This window comes from Solanum dulcamara, chromosome 10 (assembly GCF_947179165.1).
Source record: "Solanum dulcamara chromosome 10, daSolDulc1.2, whole genome shotgun sequence".
Taxonomy (NCBI): domain Eukaryota; kingdom Viridiplantae; phylum Streptophyta; class Magnoliopsida; order Solanales; family Solanaceae; genus Solanum; species Solanum dulcamara.
In genome coordinates this window covers 2,258,663-2,281,747 of record NC_077246.1, presented here as the reverse complement: position 1 = coordinate 2,281,747, position 23,085 = coordinate 2,258,663, and the positions used below count along the sequence as shown (strand labels likewise).

The window sequence follows — 23,085 nt, the reverse complement described above, 5'->3', positions numbered from 1 at the left end:
CTAATAAATTAAAAGGGTGTACGTATAGATAGACTAAAGATTATTATGATTTTGAGAGTTATATTACTCAGACACATTCAATTTAATGCAAATAGACTTGAATCTTTGATCTACCAGTCTACCTGCCTACTGCTTATTTTTAATTTAATGCATGTCGTACGTTCGAGTGGGGAGGATTTACGATATAACAAGAGGATTTATCATCGAAAAGGGATAGATAAATAAGATTTTGTTGTTTAGAGTCTGACTCTCGAAAATGAAAAAATTCTAGTAAGGAATGTTTCTCTCTTTAACAAGCATTATGTAGCGCAAATTCAAATTAATCGGACCATAAAATATGTACTGGATCTCGGTCGGTGGGACTATATTGAACCTATTGTGTTTTTAAATTTAAGGGTTTAAATTTACTCTTTGTTTCAATCTTTGTGAATTTTATGCATAAGATTATATTTCACGAGTCTTAAAAGTACGTACTGGATTCAGATAAACCCGATGGTATAACCAACCCAACTAGCTTTGGCGCATATATTGTGATAGATGTTAAAAACGCATAAGAAAAATACAAATAATATGTTCGAATCGCGAAAAAATTAAATGAACTATGAATTTCAGAAAATTTCAAACCCATAAAATTAAAATTTTAAATCCGCCCCTTGAGAGAGTCAGAAGAACTAGTAAGAATCGTTATGAAGTGTCACAGCTGTAGGAAGGCTAAATGCAGGGAGTATTGAATGAGAAATACTAAAATGGGGCAGCCATATGTAACCTTATAATGCAATAAAATTAATAATTTTTTATTCTTAGCTTTAAAAGCCTGGAAAATGTGTTATGGCTTCAACAAATTCAGCATGTTATCATTCAATTTTTTAGATTTTTTTTATCACTATTAAAAAAATATTATTTTCTCAATAAATTTTTTATTATAAAATGTTCGGTGGCTATTCAGACAAATATTTTAATTGAATTGGTGAGAAAAGGAAAATGTCCGGTGGCTAGTTATTCCTAGAATTTTAATGAGAATTTGTTTCTTACTATGTATTTTCCCGATGAAGCTGATTCGATGAAAATGGGATGAAAAATCATGTTTTAGAACCCATTTTTTCCACTGATTATGGTGGAAAATACCCCTGTTTTTAGTAGTGTTTGTGCAGTAAAGGGGAGCTTGGAAGCAACAAAAAAATTATCTTTATGCGACTTATAGGTTACGAGTTTGAGTCATGGAAATAGCCATTAATATTTGCATCAAAATAGACTATTTATGTCATAAACTCTTTCCCAAACTTTACTAACACAAAATATTTTACGCATCAGATGCAGAGATGGGGAAATCTTGAGGATAACTGATAAGCCAGCTAGTTTGCATTGTCAATTTCCATTGTATTTAAATTATCCTTGATCTTTTGGGCCCTAAATAGATTTTTCAAACTTTTTTATGGGATACGTAAATTTTTCATTTATTTTTTTAAAAAAATATAAGTATAAGGAGCAGCCTTTATTTTGGCTTATAAATTATTCTCTTTGATCCATATTATTTTTAAAAATTTATACACTTTAATAAGACATTTAACCGTATTGATCAAAATTACTTTTATTTAACCTTTGTAAAACGTCTCACTTAAGTAATATTTTATTAATTGAAACGGTAAAAATAGATCTGATAAAACTAGGAGTGAGAAATAACTTTTCATTATTTTAAAAATAATATAGTTTGTCAAAATGACTAATATTTCTAAATGACATGAATTTGGTCAAATCTTTTTCCTTCTCATTTTGGTAATATTGAATATCTTAATTTTGATCATTCAAAAGTTTGTCTATTTTTTAGATTTGATCCTTAATCATTAAATGAGTGTTTGTATTTTGTTATTTTGTATTACATAAATTACCGTCGCTTGTAAACCATCCGCAACAACCATTATAACAACAATCAATAATATTATTGTCAATTACTACAATTAGTTATCATCGTCACTAGCCACCATTTATATTAATCATCACTATCAATTATTATTAACACTATAACCACCTATCATCATTACCACAATAACTATTAATTACGTATTATCGACAATCACAATCATCAATTACGATTGTATATCATCAACCACCATCATCATTAACCATAACTATCAGCCACCACCATCACCAATTACGACCATCAACCACTACTATCAACTACCATCACCAATATCTTCTACTCACAACGACGCCATCAACCAACATACATCATCTCCAATCAGCACCATAATCATCATCACTAGCTAAAATTTAATATTTCGATATATGTATCCTTGAGACGTCTTAATCATAATACGAAAAAAATTACCTTAGTCTTTGAAGCTAACGTGTTTTCCCTCTCATGTAGTACACGGGCCATTGATTAATTATTAGTAACTTCATTTTCAATTTTCATACAATTATCACAAATCAATGTAAAGTACTTGTAATTAAAAAAACTTGCTTTAAATGACTAAACATGAGCTATTTTAGTGAATAAGCATTCATAAACATGATCAAATAATAAATACAAAGTTTATATTCCATTGAAATTGTCGGAAATCTATAATGCATTGTGCAATACAATTGAAATGTCATTTTCTAATAATACTTTAAGCCCACTTTTTTAATTTTAATTGGCCTAGTGAATATGTACACCATAAGTTTTAAACATGAAGAGAATATTCTTTCTTAATAATTAGGTAGATTTAGGTTTAAAAGATTTAAACTTAAGGTGTAAAGTCTTAAAAAATACAAAGTAATCCCTATTCTCAAAGTTTAAATTATACCTCAACCCCAAAATCTTGAAAAATGCAAATAGCTTTTATCCCCAAAGTTTTAAAGAAATATCCCTTCATTCACTTTTATTTGTCTCGTTTACACTTGATACATTCATTAAGAAAATAATAATTGACATGATTATTTTATCACACTAATCCTATTAATTAATGTTTACTATTAGATCTTTGAAAATGCTTAAGGGAATAAATAAGGAAAAATTATGTGAATTGACAAGCATTATTAGTGGATTATTTAATATAGCTATAGTTTCACATAATTATAAATCACGGCTACAGTTTAATGAAATTTATTATCATACAAATCTAGGGGCTCATATATAAATCTGAAAGCGAATTTAGGGTTTCATATAAAAATCTAAAAAGCAAATTTGTATTTTCTTTTGTATTTGTATATTTCAGGGCTCATCTACAAATTTTGGGGGGCTCATATGCAATATCTAAAGATTTGTATTTGTATACAAAATGAATTTAGGAGTTCATATATAATTTTCTAAAGCAAATTTGTATTTGTATATACAATCTATTTTAAAACCCAATTTGTATAATGCAGCGAGATATACAAACGAAAAGGCCCAATTTGTATAATGCAGCGAGATAAACAAACGGAAATTGGCATAGCAACTGAAACTATAACTATGGAACATAATTAGCAAACTGTAGCTAAGGAACCTAATTATGTTTCAAGTCTTTTCTATTTTTGAAAGTTCCTCAATAAATAATTAATAGTAAGAGTAAATTATAAAATAAAAAAAATATCTTTTGTTGAGATGTTATCCAAAAGACGCCCCCCCCCCCCCCCCATGTAAATTTCAGGCTTTTAATCGAAAACTATTTTTCCAAAATAATTAAAACTTTCTTTAAATGACTTAACATGAACAATTTAATAAATAAACATACACGAGCATAATAAAATAATAAATATTAAGTTTATGTTCATTGAACTTGTCGGAAATTAATAATGCATGTACATTACATTTGTTGACTTCATATGGAAAAAATTTAGGCAGAGACAGATTATTCTCTTAAGGCAATATTTCTAAATTAAACGTGATAATTTCAATGGAAAGATTAATCAATCATATATTAAGATATTAAAAACTTTACTTTTTGTTATTAAAAAAAAAGATACTTTCAAATCATTTACATTAATGTCAACTCTTTTTTCTAGTAAAAGACAAGTGCAACTTTTTGAAGGAAGAAAAAACTCATTATTTCGTGTTTTTTTTTATTTAGACTAGAAAAAATATTTATACTATTTATATAGAAATATTTTTAGAATATATTTTACTTACATATCGTACACAAAAAGAATAAGTAAATTAAAAGAAACCTATTTATTTTTCATGAACACATTTCTTTTTAATTATTTTTTTTGGTTTTTTATTCTGTGTTCGGTACCCACATTGGAGCCCGACTAAATCCGGATTCGCGCTGGAAAGTCCCACATTTGGAGGTAAAGCACTCCCAAACAAAGGTGACTCCGTACTCAAGGGACTCAAACCCGAGACGTCTGGTTAAGGATGAAGAAAGAATATATTTTCCTTTGTGCCAAAATACCCTAAATGTAAGAGTTCCAAGGGAGGGAATGAATGTAGATCGATGGTGTAAAAAAAATACTTACATTATCAGAATAATTTATTAATTAATTAAAGCTAAATATATTGATAAGTATTGATTAACTATATAGTAAATATGGTAACTAATCTATTATTACATGTTAAAATTAACAAGTAATTTCACTGCTAATTAGTTAACATATATAACTTAAATCCTAATGGGAACCCATCCACTACAATTTATTGATCTCATTAATATCATATGAAAAGTGTCAGTTAAAAAAAAAAAAGAATCATATATTTACTCCTCCCTATATATGAAAATGGGAAATAGTAATAATTAAATTATTAGAATAAGCAATTTCTATGGGAAGCAGATACTGGTCATAAAGTTCACATTTTGGTAAACTAAAAATAACGTTATCTCATAAAATAATATTATCTAATTTAAGTTATATATACATGTAATGGAGTAACTGGTAAAGTTGTTGTCATGTGATCAGGAGGTCACGGGTTTAAGCCTTGGAAACAGCCTCTAGTAGAAATGCAAGGTAAGACTGCGTACAATAAACCCTTGTGGTCGGATCATTCCCCGAACCCGACCTAATTTACCTATTATAATAGTAATAGTAATAATATTGACTCTTATTTTTATCACATTATCAATTACTATTATCTTATACAATTGATTGTATAAATATCTTTTTTACTATGAGTGAATAAAGGTTAAACTCGTATTATATTATAAGGCTCTTTTAATGAGTCTTACATGTAGAAACAACGTTTGCCGGCTATTTTTGGTTTTTTATTTTTTCTAAAAAATAGTTAATTAATGTTATGAAATTTTAAAATTTGCATATGAAACTCTATGACAATATTCCAGAGTATGATCACCTATGTAACTCGAAATGTTTTGCATGACAATGGTTATTTATGAATTTTACTCGTGTTACACATTGTAAATTTAAATTAATCGGAGCCAGAAAGTAAAGTTTTACATGTAGAAATGACGTTTGTCGATTATTTTTTGCTTTTTATTTTATTTTAAAAAAAAAGTTAATTAATGATATGAAATTTTAAATTTTACAGGTGAAATTCTATGATAATATTCTAGAATATGATCACCTATGTAACTCGAAATGTCATGTATGACAATGGTTATTATTAATTTTATCCATTTTACACATTGCAAATTCAAATTAGTCCGAGAAAGGTCAAGGAATATTGCAAGAACTTTCAAGAAAATGTTAAAAGAAGCACAAGTAATTACTAGAATCAAAAGCAACCAATTTTTTTCTTGATTTTTTCAGAGGAAACAATAACATTCAATGTATTCTCAGTGCACATGTTATCCACGTGGACTTGTGATTGTTATGTCTAAAATTACAACTTGAAAAACAGTCTAGTAGGGGCAGTGTAATAACCATCTTGTCTCATTATTATTACTTTCTTTTCTATTTATTTATTTTTTAAAAAAAAAAGTGTAATTTACATAAATTTTAGCTAATTATATTATTTCTATACTCTTTTCTAAATTATAAAATTTTTTTAAAATTTATTAATTTCGAATACATCACTGAATTTCCAGATACATCAGCAGACATCCGGATACATAAGGGAGGGATGTATCCGAGAGAGGAGGGATGAATCCGAGAGGGGGATATGGATGTATCAGCAAGAGGGAAGTGATGTATTCGAGAGGGGATTTTTGAATTTTTTTTTAAATGGTAGAAAATTTTAAGAGATTGTGATAAAATAAGATGTGTAATTAGACAATTTTTTCAAAAAAAATAATTCATGCATGGATATCTCATGGTAATTGACATTAACTAACTACTACTAAATTAAAATAAAATAGCGGACAAATTTATAGCTTAATCGTGAAATCGATCTCTTATTTCATTTAGCGACGATGGAATAGAGATGAATTATCACAAAATTTTGTTAGTTTTGAAAAAATTATGCGTGAATTAGCAATGAAGTTTGTAGCTAATTTTAGTTTATTTATAATGTGATATAAAAACAGTAACAATAACTTATGAAAGTAATAAAAACAGAATCTGGAATGAATCTGAAAATAATAACAGTATATAAAAAATTATTGTCAGAACAAAATCGAGCCCACTGAATACACAGTGTGTCCTTAAGGAAATTATTCCCCTCAAAGTACCCGAGGTTTTGGAATCTTTCCTCCCAGAATAGAACGATTTACTCACCAAAGTAGAGGTACTGCAAATCTTTGGTGACTGCGAACCACTTGAAGACTGTATTTCACACGAGTTTTAGGAAGTGCAGAAAGAAGAAGAAGATGGTATTTCAGAAATTTCGTATGGAACATTCTGAGGATTAACAGATATATATAGATTGTTAAAAGGCACCTGTTGGGAATAGATTTGCCTGTTGAGAAAAGGTTTGCAACTTTTTCGACAAGGTTGCAACCTTTCAAAAATCCGTTGGAAAAACGGAGGGAAATATTTTTAAATTAATCCGGGAAAGAAATGGGTTGCGGGTCACAGGTCACGGGTCAGGATTTTTTTACTTAATTAATTAAATAAATAAATAATATTAATTAATTAAAAATTAAAGGAAATTTGGTCCAAAAAGATTATCAATCAATTGACCAAATCCAAATCCAACTCCAAAGCCAAAGCCAAAGCCAAAGCCGAGCGAGCGACGACGACGACGACGCGAGGGGAGACCCTCTTCTTGACCCTTTAGCAATATAAAGGAGTGCTTCTACTTTTAAGTATGAGACTTTTCCTTTCCACCACCTATGTGGGACCAAAGCTTATTTAATAAAGCAAGAGAGAACATATTATTTTTCCCTCCACTTCTTTTCCCCTCAATTTCCCATTCAAATTATCAATTAAACCCAACAATCCCCCATATGAATGGGGAATGTCTACAAGATAAAGGAATGCACGGATAAGTGTGTGATATACAAGCGAAGATTAATTGCATCTGAATAAGTAGGTTTTCCTTTGAACTTTTCATAGTGAACTTATATAAGATATACTCGATTAATCGGTAGATGTGATATCTTTGAACCATCGAACTTTGTTGTATAACTAGACAACATAAGTCACACAATTAACCATCAACCGTCTATGGTTCTCACAGTTGTGTTCGTTTCAGCCATGAACACCGTCTGGTTTCGTGAATGCATAGAGAATGGGCCTTTACCGTCATTCCCCTTGAAGCGGCTTATACTTCATATTCACATAGGTGATTTCTAAACGTGTAGTCCTATAGACACACTATCTAGTCATTTTCCACCAGACTTAGATAATCATTAAAAAATCTTTAATGCTTTATTAACTCATTAAAAAGCCTTAAGGTTTTATCCTTTGTTTCTGAACATTGTCATTATCACGAGAATGGGTTGAATTATTTGACAATGTTTAACCGCCAATCATAACTTTGTTTGATCTCTTTGAACCTAGTTCTTGGTATCTCCAGTCTACTAGGTAGAGTTACCGCCATGATGACTTGTCCTAGGCCTTAACCTCATACCCCTCGATGATCTTTCAACAGCCTCTCTAGATAGGCCTTTTGTTAGTAGATCTGATACGTTATCTCTTGACTTTACGTAGTCAATAGTGATAACACCACTAGAGAGTAGTTGTCTAACAGTATTGTGTCATCGTCGAATATGACGCGATTTTCCGTTATACATAACGCTTCATGCCTTCCCTATTGCCGCTTGGCTATCACAATGTATACATATGGGTGCCAAAGGTTTGGGCCAAAATGGAATATCTTCCAAAAAATTTCTGAGTCATTCAGCTTCTTCACCAACCTTGTCTAAAGCTATAAATTCAAACTCCATTGTAGAGCGGGTGATGCATGTCTGTTTTGATGATTTCCAAGACACTGCTCCTCCACCAACGGTGAAAACATATCCACTTGTGGATTTAACTTCAGATGATCCGGTGATCCAGTTTGCATCACTATATCCCTCAATTACTATGGGATATTTATTATAATGCAAAACATAGTTTTGGGTGTGTTTCAAATACCCCAAGACTCATTTCATTGCCATCCAATGAGTTTGATTGGGATTATTCGTGAATCGACTCAACTTTCTAATAGCACATGCTATATCTGATCGTGTACAATTCATAATATACATCAAACTTTTCAAAACTCGTGCATAGTCCAATTGTGAGTCACTTTTACCTTCATTCTTTTGAAGTGCAAAACTTACATCAATTGGAGTTTTTGCAACATTGAAATTTAAATACTTGAACTTATCAAGTATGTTTTCAATATAATGTGACTGTGATAATGCTAGACCTTGTGGAGTTTTATGGATTCTAATTCCTAAGATCAAGTCAGCAACCCCTAAGTCTTTCATGTCAAATTTGCTAGCAAGCATACGCTTCGTAGCATTTACATCGGCAATGTCTTTACTCATTATCAACATGTCATCAACATATAAACAAACAATGACTTCATGATTTAGAGTATTTTTAATGTAAACACATTTATCACACTCATTAATCTTAAATCCATTTGCCAATATTGTTTGGTCAAATTTTGCATGCCATTGTTTAGGTGCTTGTTTAAATCCATAAAGTGACTTAACAAGTTTGCACACTTTCCTTTCTTTACCTGGAACTACGAAATCCTCAGGTTGTTCCATGTAAATTTCTTACTCCAATTCTCCATTTAAGAAAGTCGTCTTAACATCCATTTGATGGATTTCAAGACCATATACAGCTGCAAGTGCCACTAACAACCGAATAGATGTTATCCTTGTTACCGGCGAGTATGTGTCAAAGTAATCAAGGCCTTCTTTTTGCCTATAACCTTTGACCACAAGTCTTGCCTTATATTTATCAATAGTGCCATCAGCTTTCATTTTCCTTTTAAATATCCATTTTGATCCTAAAGGTTTATTTCCAGGAGGAAGATCAACCAATTCCCATGTATGGTTATTTAAAATTGATTGAATCTCACTATTGATTGCATCTTTCAAAAATGCTGAATCAGAAGAAGACAATGCAGCTTTAAATGTTTGAGGCTCATTTTCAAGCAATAATGTCACAAAATCTGATCCAAAGGAAGTAGATAACCTTTGACATTTGCTACGCCTTGGATCCTCTTCGGTTGGTTTACTTTCCTTTGGTTCTACTCGTGGTCGTTTAGATTTTTCACTTGAGAACTCACATTTAATTTTATACGGATAAATATTTTCAAAGAATTCAGCATTATCTGATTCAATTACCGTATTAACATTAATTTCAGGATTGTCCGATTTGTGAACCAAAAATCGACAAGCTTTGTTGTTTGTAGCATAGCCAATAAAAACACAATCCACAGTCTTTGGTTCGATTTTTACCCTTTTGGGCAAAGAAACTTGGACCTTTGCTAAACACCCTCACACTTTAAAATATTTTAAGTTGGGTTTTCTTTCTTTCCATAGTTCATATGGAATAGTTTGTGTTTTGTTGTGGGGTACTCTGTTGAGTATTCGATTAGCTGTAAGGATAGCTTCCCCCACAAGTTCTGCGGTAAATCGGAACTTATTAATAAAACATTCATCATTTCTTTTAATGTTCGGTTTTTCCTTTCTGCAATTCCATTTGATTGTGGTGTGTAGGGGGCAGTAGTTTGATGAATAATTCCATATTCTAAACATATCTCTTCAAAAGGAGATTCGTATTCTCCACCCCTATCACTTCTAATCATTTTTATCTTTTTATTCAATTAATTTTCCACTTCGTTCTTGTATTGCTTAAATGCATCAATTGCTTCATCCTTACTATTAAGCAAATACATATAACAATATCTAGTGCAATCGTCAATAAAAGTTATAAAATACTTCTTCCCACCACGAGTTGGTGTAGACTTCATATCACAAATGTCTGTGTGAATCAATTCTAAGGGACTAGAATTCCTTTCAATAGATTTATAAGGATGCTTAGCATACTTAGATTCAACACATACTTGACATTTTGATTTATTGCAATCAAAGTTAGGCAATATATTTAAGTTAATCAGTTTTCGCAAGGTTTTATGATTGACATGTCCTAAACGTGAATGCCATAAATTATTTGACTCAAGTAAGTAAGAAGAAGCTTGAACTTTATTATCATCAACAACCATTACATTTAGTTTGAAAAGACCCTCAGTGAGGTAGCCTTTTCCTAGATACACTTCATTCTTACTGACAACTACTTTGTCTGAAACTAGAACACACTTGAATCCATTCTTGATAAGAAGACCGGCAGACACCAAATTCTTTCGCATTTCTGGAACATGATAAACTTTGTTCAGAGTCACCACCTTGCTGGATGTCATTTTCAGAAATACTCTTCCATATCCTTCAACCTTAGCAGTTGCAGAATTTTCTATATAGATCGTCGCATCAGGTGCTGCAGGGAAATAAGTAGAGAAGGCTTCTCGGACTGCACACACATGCGAAGTAGCTCCCAAATCAAGCCATCATTCTTTAGGATTACCTACTAGGTTGCATTCTGATAGCATTGCACACAGATCATCAATACCTTCTTTATTTTCCACCATATTGGCTTGTCTCTTTCTCTTGTCCTTTTTCGGAAGACGATAATCTGGAGCTTTGTGGCCAACTTTCCCACAATTATAACAATTGCCCTTGAACTTTTTCTTGTTCTGCTCCTGATTCTTTCCAAAAGGTTGCTTCCTTTTCTTATTCTTTGGAGCAGCATCTTCAACGATGTTCGCTCCCATACTTGTTAAATTTCCACGTGACTTCTTTTCTGTTGTTTTGTTATCTTCCTCAATCTTGAGACGAATCACAAGAACTTCCAACTTCATTTCCTTACGCTTGTGCTTTAGATAATTTTTGAAATCTCTCCACGAAGGAGGCAACTTTTCTATCATCGCAGCCACTTGAAATGCTTCATTAACTACCATACCTTCAGCAATAAGGTCATGAAAAATAAGTTGTAGTTCTTGAACTTGGGTTTCAACAGTTCTGCTATCTATCATTTTATAGTCTAGGAACTTAGCAGCCACAAATTTTTTCAAGCATGCGTCTTCAGTCCTGTACTTCTTCTCAAGTGCATCCCATAATTCTTTAGAAGTTTTCACAGCACTGTAGACATTGTACAAATCATCATCCAAAGCACTTAGGATGTAGCCCTTGCATAGAAAATCTGTTTGTGTCCATGCCTCAGTAATCATAAATTTTTCATTGGCCGGCATATCAGCAGCGGGCACAGGAGGGTCTTCATTGGTGAACTTCTGCATACCAAGAGTGGTAAGCCAAAAGAACACCCTTTGCTGCCATCCTTTGAAGTTGACTCCAGAAAATTTTCCTGGTTTTTCTACCGGTGGAACAGAAGTGCGGCTTATTGCAGCAACAGTCGCAGAAGTAGTAGCAGTATCACTTGTCATTTCTTTTCACTATAAAAAAATAGACAAACAGTCTTAATATTTCAGAATATCAGACCTTTTACAAAACAATGATGAAGTTTTTATACTCTTCAAATCGTTGTACAAGTATGAACTTTAATATTCCAACGAAGTTTTTATACTCTTCAAGTCAAAATATTTATTTCATACGGAGTAGAAAACCACACAGGTTTTAGTTTCCAAAAACAGAATACAGTTTGATCAGAAAACAATAATAACAATAATTTTCTTAAGATTGTTAGTAAACTGTATTGAAAAATATTAAACAGTAACAATAACTTATAAACTTAATAAAAACAGAATCTGGAATGAATCTGAAAATAATAACAGTATATAAAAAATTATTGTTAGAACAAAATCGAGCCCACTGAATACACAGTGTGTCCTTAAGGAAATTATTCCCCTCAAAGTACCCGAGGTTTTGAAATATTTCCTCCCAGGATAGAAATATTTACTCACCAAAGTAGAGGTACTGCAAATCTTTGGTGACTGCGAACCACTTGAAGGCTGTATTTCACACGAATTTTAGGAAGTGCAGAAAGAAGAAGAAGATGGTATTTCAGAAATTTCGTATGGAACATTCTGAGGATTAACAGATATATATAGACTGTTAAAAGGCACCTGTTGAGAATAGATAATGGGTCGCGGGTCACGAGTCACGGGTCAGGATTTTTTCACTTAATTAATTAATTAAATAAATAATATTAATTAATTAAAAATTAAAGAAAATTATCAATCAATTCCGTAGCCGTAGCCGTAGCCGTAGCCGTAGCCGAGCCGAGCGAGCGACGACGACGACGGCGCAAGGGGTGACCCTCTTCTTGACCCTTTAGCAACATAAAGGAGTACTTCTACTTTTAGGTAGGAGACTTTTCTTTTCCACCACCTATGTGGGACCAAAACTTATTTAATAAAGCAAGAGAGAACATATCATTTTTCCCTTCACTTCTTTTCTCCTCAATATCCCATTCAAATTATCAATTAAACCCAACATATATATCTTTGGGTCGGACAAACAAAATCATGGTAATTTATATAAACTAACCCTACTAAAGAAAAAGGAATTATTGACGGACAAAGTATGTAGCTAAACAATAAAATGGGCCCCTAATACTATTATATTAGTGATTGATTATCGCAAAATGTTGTTAGTTATAAGCAAATTAGAGACCTGACTTTAATTATGATAAATTTTAATAAAATTTTTTATTCGAATTCATAAATTTTAAATTATGAAACTGCCTTGATTAGGAATCAAAGTCAAATGAGCCTCAAAATTGCCTACTAATTCGAAGCATGGTTCACGTTTGGTGTTTAATCACTTCACTTGAGGAACATATATAGTCGTTTTTCTCTTTTGTATGTATATGCTTTTACCTTTAACAACTTTAAAGGAATTAATAAAAAAAAAATAGTCCTACATAAGGTACAACTTTTTAAAAACTTTAAAATACTTATAGTCATAAATTATAAATTGCTCAAATTATGAGTCTAGTATGTATTAGGGTAGTAAATAGGCACGCTAAGTCAAATTTAAACGATTGAAAAGAGATTAAAGGTTGAACTCAACGGTGATTTCTTAAAGTTGGCATTAATTTTTATTTAAATATCTTAATTAGGCTTTGTTCATTTTAAATACCTCATGTCATGTCCTGCTATGTCATTTTGACACTTTTTGCTGAGTTGACAGAGTGCGTGTGTTGCACTAATTTTGAGCTCGTGAAAAACATTTTTTTTTTGTGAAAAATATTTTTTTTCCCTTTCTTCTTCTTCCCTCTTTCTCCTTCCACCTTCCACCACCATTCATCAAACCACCACCACATTAATTTGGAAAAATCTTATAAAAATATGGCAATGCACTGATTTTGAACAAATCATTACACTGATTTTGAAAAAACTTTACAAGAACATAAAAGAACAAAATACAAATAAACTTCACCAAAAAATTACTACCGATAAATACTCCTCCAAACCAATTCTACAACAACTATTTAGTTCTTCGTCACTTGAGCTTCTCCAAAATTGAATTTCATTATTATTTAAATGTTTATTCTCGATCCTAGGAAGTCACAGAACAGCCAATTGAAGAAGAAAATTAAAAATAATTCTGATCTAGTGGTAATGCAAGAAAACTTATTGATCCTTCCTCTATCAAATGCAAATTCACAGACTAATTTTTTTAAATTTGTGAGTTAAATATTTCTTTTCAACTACTACTACTTTTTTTAAAAAAAATTCAGATGTCAAAAATACCATCACAACCTCGCGGGAAAAGATGGAGATTCAACATTGTCATTATTCTCTTTCTCGCTCCCTTCTTTTCTTCCACCAAAACACATTTTATCTAAAATTAAAATTATTAGCTCTAAAAAAAAATATGAAAAGTCATTGGAAAAATTAGATCTGATCCTCATAATTTTTTCTGGCAAAACTAATTTCTTCTGATAAGGAGGAGTTCCTGATGATTGAAATGAATTTTCTAGAAATTGACTTTTTTTCTTTTATTATTGAATATATTCTTTAACTATGTTTAAATAGTTTTTCTTTCTTCTTCTTCGTATAATTAATTACTTTTTTTGTGAATCAAACTGACACATGTCTTCCTTTTATTAGTCAATAAGCCAAGTAACCTACGATGGATATAAGTATTTTGTAATTTTAATTAATTGTCAAAAAGGTGTCAAAATAACATAGCGGGACATAATATAATGTGTCTAAAATAAACAAATTATAATTAAGATGTCTAAGTGAAAGTTGGTGCCAGCTTTAGAAAGCACCGATGGATTCAACCTAGATTAAATTAGTTTCATGGCCCCAAAGTTTGTTTCATGAATCATTTTTGGGTTCGATTCGACAAACAGATCATGATTCAATTTATAAAAATATCAAAAGAGTGGAACGAATTAAGCGGGTTTGGATTTATTTTGCTATGTACCTTGTAGGTAAATAATTATTAGGGAAGTCAAAGAATGTCTCATAGACCTCTTTCTTTGATTTTTCAACTGCTATTTATGTTTTAATAACAAATTTATTCTCGTCGTACCAAATAGGTGACATCTTTCAAAACATGAGGGTCAATTAATGCATTAATTTTTGTATGAATTTTAGAAATTAAACTTATGTATATAGCAACTTAAAAGTATATTATAGCTAGATGACAAGTTTTTATAAGAAAAATATCTGAAAAAGATAATGTTATAAAAATATTTGACCAACATGATGATAAATATAGCTTCATATATATATATATATATATATATATATATATATATGGGTAGGGCGAATCCACCTTATGGTTTGGGGTTTCATTTGAATCTTTTTTGGCAAAAAATTACATTATTTATATATGATTAAAATAATTTTTTATATACATAGTAGATGTTGAACCCCTTCAGCTAGTTCGTATGTCTATTTTTTTAGATTTTAGATCTACTGAGTGAAAATTCTGATTCTGCTATTATATATGGGATAGAGGAAGAATCAATGATGAGACACGTCAACACATTTTTGTGTATTTATTCTTAAGAATATAAGTTTGCTTATATACACTATCAATAGAAAATATATTACTCTATAAGATTACTTAAATAATATCTACAGACAAAAGGCGGAGTAACAATTTTGAATTTATCAATTTTGGATCCTAAAAAAGACAATTTTTAAGCTCTAAATATATTCTATATACATATTCAATGGACGTTTAATACAAATACAATGTATAAATGAAGTCTTTATTGATTCTGTCGATTATAAACAAAATTGTAAATTCGTTCCTATTTAAAGGTAAGCCTTCTTAAAATATGAGATTTATAATTTTGAAATTAAAATATTTTTACTACAATAAATAAAGAAGACTTGATAATATAAATTTTAGTTTTGCACTAGTGATATACTTCCTCCGTTTTTATTTACTTGTCAAATTTTGATTTGACACTCTTATTAAGAAAAATATTATTGTTATAGTGAGTTTATCATTTTACCCCTATTAATTGATAGAGTTATAAAAATATTTATTCACTATATTTTTCAAAGACATTAACTCAATGTTAATAAATTGAGAATATAATAGAAAGGAAAAAATTATCGTTTCTTGATTTGTCAAAATTAATAAGTCAAAAGGAAAATTAAATTAGAAAGTATTTGACAAGTAAATAGGTACGGATGGAGTATATAGGTCAAACTCTTTAGTGTAATGAAACTTAGTATATGAGAAATTCAGCCACTACTAAAAAATCACTATTTTTGCAACTGAAAAATGTCCAGTGACTATTTTCATGGATATTTTGATTGATTTAAACAGTGTTTTCACACAAAAAAATTAGGAAGCTTCCTAGTATTTCAATGAGAATTTGTTTCCTATCGTGTGCTTGCTTAGTGATCTAGTATGGTGGAAAAATAATATTTTATAACACAAATTTCTCATCTATTCGTAGTGAAAATTAAAAATCATTATTTAAGGTAATGATGGTGCTTCCTTTGTTCCATATTAGTTGATCACTTTTCATTTTGCTACTTAAAAAATCATAAATAAGAAGGTAATTACTAATTCACCCCTTAAAAAGTTTCTCGGGAATTTTACAAACAATTATGAACACTTTCAAAAAAAAAATTAATTGCAAGGGTAATATAGAAAAAAATTAATTAATGTTTTCTTGATTTAATAAGGTGGAGAACTAATATGAGACAACTATTTTAGTATAATGCTCCACTAATATAAGACGGAGGAAGTTATAAAAATCCTTAGACATCACTTATAAAATTACGAGTACTAAATATGTTATTGTTATTGTTGTTGAAATTCATGATAGTAAAAATATCTATTCGTGGATATTAAATAAATAAAAGATTGTTAATACTCTTTCTATCCAACAATAGTTGTCCACTATTAACTTGACACAGCAATTAAGAAGTAGTAAATGATGGAAATAATTTTACCAAATCACTCTTATTAAATACAAGTCATCTAAACATTAAAAAATAAATAATATTTAATAATAAAAATAAAATAGACATATAATAATAAATTATTTATTAATTTTATAAATTAAACAAGTATTATTAAACATCTTAGAGTATTTTATTTTGGAGTGGATAGCTAAAAATAGTATCTCATTCTTTCACTGTTTCACATGCCATAGCTAATAAAAAGGCTGACAAAGAGATCTAAAGACAACCTTTGACTTGCCCCAACTATTTCTTTTACCAAGTAAGGTGAATATTTTAGTTCTTTCTCCACTTTCCAACTCAAACATAGCAATTAAATCTTTGGTGAAAGGGAGAAAATATTACCCCATTCCAATCCAAAGTCAAAACCATCATATTCATCTTAGTAATATTAATAGCACATACTAATAAATGTTGAGGTGGAGTGGTAAGTACTCCTTCATTCTTAATCAAGAGGTCTCGAATTCTAATTCCTTTGAGTACGGAGTTGCCTTTGTTAGGAAACGTTTTACCCCCAAATGTGGGACTTTCGGCGCGAATCCAAATTTAGTCGAGCTCCAATGTGAATACCGGACACCGGGTGGAAAATCAAAAAACAAAATTAATAATATATTGTATTATGTTATTTCAAAAAGATCGTTTGATTGTTGATTAGAATTATACGAGCAAAAATAATATATGAATTAATTGCATAGAGTTTAGTTTTTATTTATAACTAATCCATATATTAGACTACTAGTTATTCACCTTTAATTTAAGGCAAAATAATATATAAATTGACTAATAACTTATATATATTTTATTTACGTGAGATTAATGTAAAATGATAACCAAAATTATACTTGATGGGCTGAATTTTATACAAAACAACTAAAAAGTTACCAAACAAGATATTAGTTATGCTATTTTAATACATAAATAATTCATTCATGTTAAAACTTTTCTATTTTATTCTAATAATTAAGAAGCTTTTATAGTAATAATAGCATATTTATAATTACAAGTTTCCAAAAAAAAATTCTTTTTTTTAAATTATGCATCCAATAAAATTATGTCATATAAATTCAAATGGGCGGTGTAGAAGAGAAAGAAAGTGACAAAAAGAAAAAAAAGAGAATTTTTGTAATTGAGTGAATGCGTTCAAAATAAATTTAGGTTATAGATAATTTGATCATCAAAGATTACGATGAAGTGATATGTATTTTTTTTTATTTTTAATCAAAGATAAGTCGTGAATTTGTATCTTGACATGAAGTCGCCTTCGATGAAAAGTACTTTATCCTTTAAAGTGAAAATTTTCAACATGAATTTAGATCAATCGAGCCTCAAATATTTAAACAAAAAAAAAGAGAAGAGATCCTACCATATTCCTATGATTAGTGAAGAAAAAAGTCACTTGGAAAAACGGCTTTGTCCTTTTTAGACGGTTAAATCTAGGCTTAATCTTCTCCTACACTTCTAAGTACACCTTAGTCTTCTAAATTATTATTTTAATAATAATAATAATAATAAATTCTTGTTCTCACTTTAATGTTAAAAAAATAAAAATACAAAAATCTACCCCACCCCCACACTGTTTTAATTAATGCTTGTCATTTAAGTCTACTTCCCTTATTTGTAAGTGTTTCTGAATTTGAGTATATTATTAATTAAATAGAATACTAATTAATTAATATTTAATAATTAGATTCTATGTATTAAAATTAAATTTATTTCTCTGGTTGTGTGCTCCGTAATTAAGGATTGGATGGGTAAAGGCTTCGGTCGGTTGTGAGGCCTTTCCTTGTCTCCCCTCACTTAGATCTTTTTGGTTGACTATTTGGTATTTAACTATTTATAATTTACTAATTTAAATTTATTTAGCAAATATAAAAATAAGTTTGAAATCCAAAATCTCTAATGAATTTTTTATGAATAACGCTATTTGCATTTGTTTTTATAAAATATAGTGACATTAAAAATCGACGAATTTGATTTGTTTTTAATTTTTAAAGAAAATTGATGGATTTTTTTAAAGAAAATCAACGAACGCCTGTTGATTTTTCTAAAAAATCGATGGAGTTCCTCTATTTATTTTAAATGAGAATCGAGGAACTCTGTCAATTTTTTAAGTAGAAAATGTTTTTTGAGAATATAAATTAAATTATATCAATTATTTATTTTAAAAAATTGACGACATACCTCAATTTTATCGAAGAAATTGAGGGAAGATGTCGATTTTTTCTAACCGACCCATCATTTTCTGACTTAGTTGAGTTCTTTGATTTTTTATTGATTTTAGGAAAAAAAATTCAAGATCGTTTCTCAATTTCGGCCCTTGATTTTCGATCTGTTTTTTATAGTTGTATATATGTGTATTAGTTTATGCATATATTTTTAAAAACGAAGTTGAAAGTATGTATAATTAACTATATGTGCATATACGTATTTTCCAAAGCAAAAACTTAATGTATATGTATATATATGTGTGTGAAAACATCAACTATATATATGATCAGTTAATCTAATATATATAGTTTTTTATATGTGTGTGAAAACATCAACTATATATATGATCAGTTAATCTAATATATATAGTTTTTTCAAATTATATGCACATAACATTGTTGCAACTATATTGAAGGTCAATTGTACGTTGAATAGTATTAATAAATAATGTGCTATCATATGTCAAGCAATGCAATAGTGTAAAAGAATTCATACTATCATCAATATATGTGACTTGAATCCATACTTAAAATAATTTAATTTTAAAATATCAATTTAATCCTTAATAATATGATTTATAGTCATATAAACACAAATAACTTAGTTTAGACTATAAATATTAAGTTAAACAATATCACATTAATTGAGACAGAGAAAGTATAATATATGAATCTAAAATTTCACACTTGTTTCCGGTATTACATTATATTTCCTCCATATGATTTTATTTATCCGGTCTTCACTTGACACATCTCTTAAACAAATAAAATGAGAATTTGTCTGTATTATAAATATATATCAAGGGAGTAAACTATTTACTTAAATTGAATCTATCCAACTTATTTATCTTGATCGGACCAAAGGCCCAAAGTAATTACATCACTGCTCCTTCTTACTGTTCCTTGATAAGGACACAATATACATTCTCTTTAACAAAGCTCTTACTATATATAAACTAGCTACCACTTAACAAAAAAAACTCAATTTGTTCCTCCCCTGTTCAACTCTCTCCTTTTCTTTCACTTTCTCTCTCAATTCTTCTTCACTAAAACTATAAGCTTTATCAGTTTTTCAACATCTCCAGTACAGTGCGTTCACGTTATTGAAAGTTGCAAATATACAGACCTACTAGTCGAAGTTTTTGGTGAAGAGTTTTGTTACAAAAAAAATAGAGCAAAAAAAAGGGCGTTTTTCGTACATAATAATAATGCCTACAGAACAAACCAATTGTTCAGAAAGTACTGAATCTAGCTGTAACTCTTCTTCTTCTTTGCCTTCTTCTATTGTTCTTCACTCATTTCCACAAATCAATTCGAAAAATCGACTCAAAAGATGCAGGGGAGAAAAAGAAGAAGACGAAGATGTTAAATATGGATCTTCAAATTGCAAGATCAGTAAGAACAATGATGGAAATATTACTCATATTCGTAGTACTGATGTGAAGAATAACTCATCATCGTCATTGTCATCATACGTGGGTGTACGAATGAGGGCATGGGGTAAATGGGTATCCGAAATCCGTGAACCCAAAAAGAAATCACGGATTTGGTTGGGTACTTTTGCTACCCCGGAAATGGCGGCGCGTGCTCACGACGTCGCCGCCATGTCCATTAAAGGTACCTCAGCTATACTCAATTTCCCCCAATTTGCTCATTTATTGCCCCGACCCGCCACATGCTCCCCACGTGACGTCCAATCCGCCGCCGTAAAAGCAGCTCACATGGATCACCTAAACCCAAAAAACTCTTCCTCCTCCTTATCCTCGGTGTCCGAACCATCGACAGCGCCAGAAGAGACGTCAATATTGACGTCATCCTCATCTTCCCTATCGTTGGTTTCGGGCATTACCTCCTCCTCGTCGTGCTCGCAAAACGACGAGGAATCGAGACCGTTGTCTCCCGAAGAAGAGATTCTTCCGGAGGCGACGGGACAGCAAGAGGAGCTGAGTGAGATAGTGGAGCTACCGAGATTGGGAACGAGTTATGAATCGGTTGAGTCAACTCAAGAAGTGCTGAGTTTATTCGAGCCAGATGAATGGTGGGATAATTATAGAAATTGTGAATATTTTTTTGGTGAAGAGAATTATATTAGTAATATGGAATTTACAGGATTAGAAAATGTGGTTTCAACTAGTTTTGAGAGTTTTTTATGGCAACATTGAAATAAAAAAAAATGTTGTTTTTCTGCTAATCTTTTTCTTTTCTTTTTTATAATTAATTTACACTTTAGTTTTTTTTTAAAAAATAGGTGGAAATTATTGATGAACTTTATACGTTTCTTCCATCTCCAGTTTGCTATGGTAGTGTTACAGCTATTGATCTTCTTTATGATCTCATCTCTTTTTTCATTTTTTTTAATGATTTGATATTTGAAATTAAGTTAGATAATATCTCGAGTATCTATTTTTACAAGATAAAAATAAAATTGTGTATACATTATCCTTTCGAACCTTAATATAAATTAGGTTCAATAAATAGACTTACCAAGAACTCTCATTTCAGATTTCTACTTCTGTCTCTTTAATGTGGAGAGGACGTGTAGGTGTGATATCAAATTTGTTGTTATATTTTTATTAGATTATTGATTATTATTTATTATGATTAGGTGCAACTACAGTAAAAAAAAGGAAGGGCAGTCCAGTAATTAAGGATTGTTTTTTGGTCAATTTTATATTTGTAATATTTTGACAATATGATCGTACGATAAAGTAAAAGGATTGTAAATTTATTTATTTTTCTCCTTTTAATATTCGAGTTTCCATTGATGAACAAAAAAGTTGAACTCTTTTTTTTTTTAATTCGTCGAATAATTCCTCAGAAAAAGTAAATTAATGATACTTATTTGATTCTAAATATCTAATTTAGGATTATTGACTTTTTTAAAGATATAAATATTCTTACATTGTATATTTACGCTATAAGAAAATATTTAAAACGATTTGCATATTATTTTTCATATAAGCGATATGATTATATACATATTCTTACAAATTAATAATAGGAGAACACTTGTTTAAAAGTAAGAGGAGTACCTACATATATGATTATATGGTAATAATGAAAACCTTTTAACTTTAATGTTGGTGGATGGAATTTTAAGTCGTCCTAACTTTTATCAGTATAGCTATAAGGAGATGGTTGAAATTTTTTAGTCCTTAATAAAAAAAAATTAATCTTTGGATTCAGTCAATGAAAACTAAAAAAACTAAAGAAAAATTGTTGAAAGTGCCTCTCTTAAAAATAAACCCTAAAATACGAAATAATCATTTCTTCAAGAGATTAGGAGAACACTCGTCGTTCTTCTTCTAGGTTCTTAATTTTTAATTTTTTATTATTTTCGTAAAGTAAACTCTAAGTCAATTATAATCCTTGTTTTTATTCCATCTTTAATATTCAGATTGAAAGACTTAATCACGCAATTTAATTAATTAAGTATAATTGGTATGAAGAACAGATCAATATTAATCTTAGTTGACGCGTGTATAATTAATTAATACTACTAATCACTATGTTTAATTAATAAATGGTACCACCACAAATTATATTTCAAGTAGTCACGTGGTGATTAATTATAGAATTAGTCAATGTCTAAACATAAATATAATAATTTGGAAAATAGATACTTGAACTAACTTACTCTATGCAATAGTATTTACTCTCTATTAGTAAAAAAAGTAGGTTTACTTATTCATTCGGTTTCACGTCGGAATGTCTCGCTTCAAAATAAATCATTTTTTTTAAAAAAATATTTTTTTCTTAAGATTTGAATTCGTGTCATTTCCGTACAATCTTTAGCAATAAAAAAGAAATATTTGCTTCTCATATTGATCTTTCGTTCGAGCAATTGGACAGTGTCATCTTGAATAAAATCAAAATCTTGAATCATCCACCATTAGTTAAATCTAAAGTTTTGAATTTGAATCAAGAAAATTAAAAAAAAATTATTACTAAAAAGGTTAAAAATTCATTGAAAACATTACCTACGAATCAAATCTCGATGAATGTCTAATCAAACACTTCATCAAAAATTCTTATTTTCTAATAATACTAAATCTTGTCATTCCACTACAATCTTTAACGATAAAAAAGAATATCGGCTTCTCATATAGATCTGTTGTTCGAGCAATTGTACAATGTCATCTTCAGTGTCGAACACCAGACATTTAGGAGATAATCAGA

At 29.9% G+C, this 23,085-nt stretch overlaps 1 protein-coding gene across 1 annotated transcript; it reads left to right on the top strand.

The window, feature by feature from the left end:
• Positions 1-19,795: 19,795 nt before the first annotated feature.
• On the top strand, positions 19,796-21,586 carry LOC129870467 (ethylene-responsive transcription factor ERF037-like). Its single transcript, XM_055945273.1, has one exon. It carries the CDS (start codon positions 20,115-20,117, stop codon positions 21,066-21,068), a length of 954 nt encoding a protein of 317 aa, XP_055801248.1. The 5' UTR covers positions 19,796-20,114; the 3' UTR covers positions 21,069-21,586.
• The last annotated feature ends 1,499 nt before the right edge of the window (positions 21,587-23,085 follow it).

Coding starts and splice junctions, on each gene's coding strand:
- LOC129870467 (XM_055945273.1), top strand. CDS start 20,115: ATGCCTACAGAACAAACCAATTGTTCAGAAAGTACTGAATCTAGCTGT.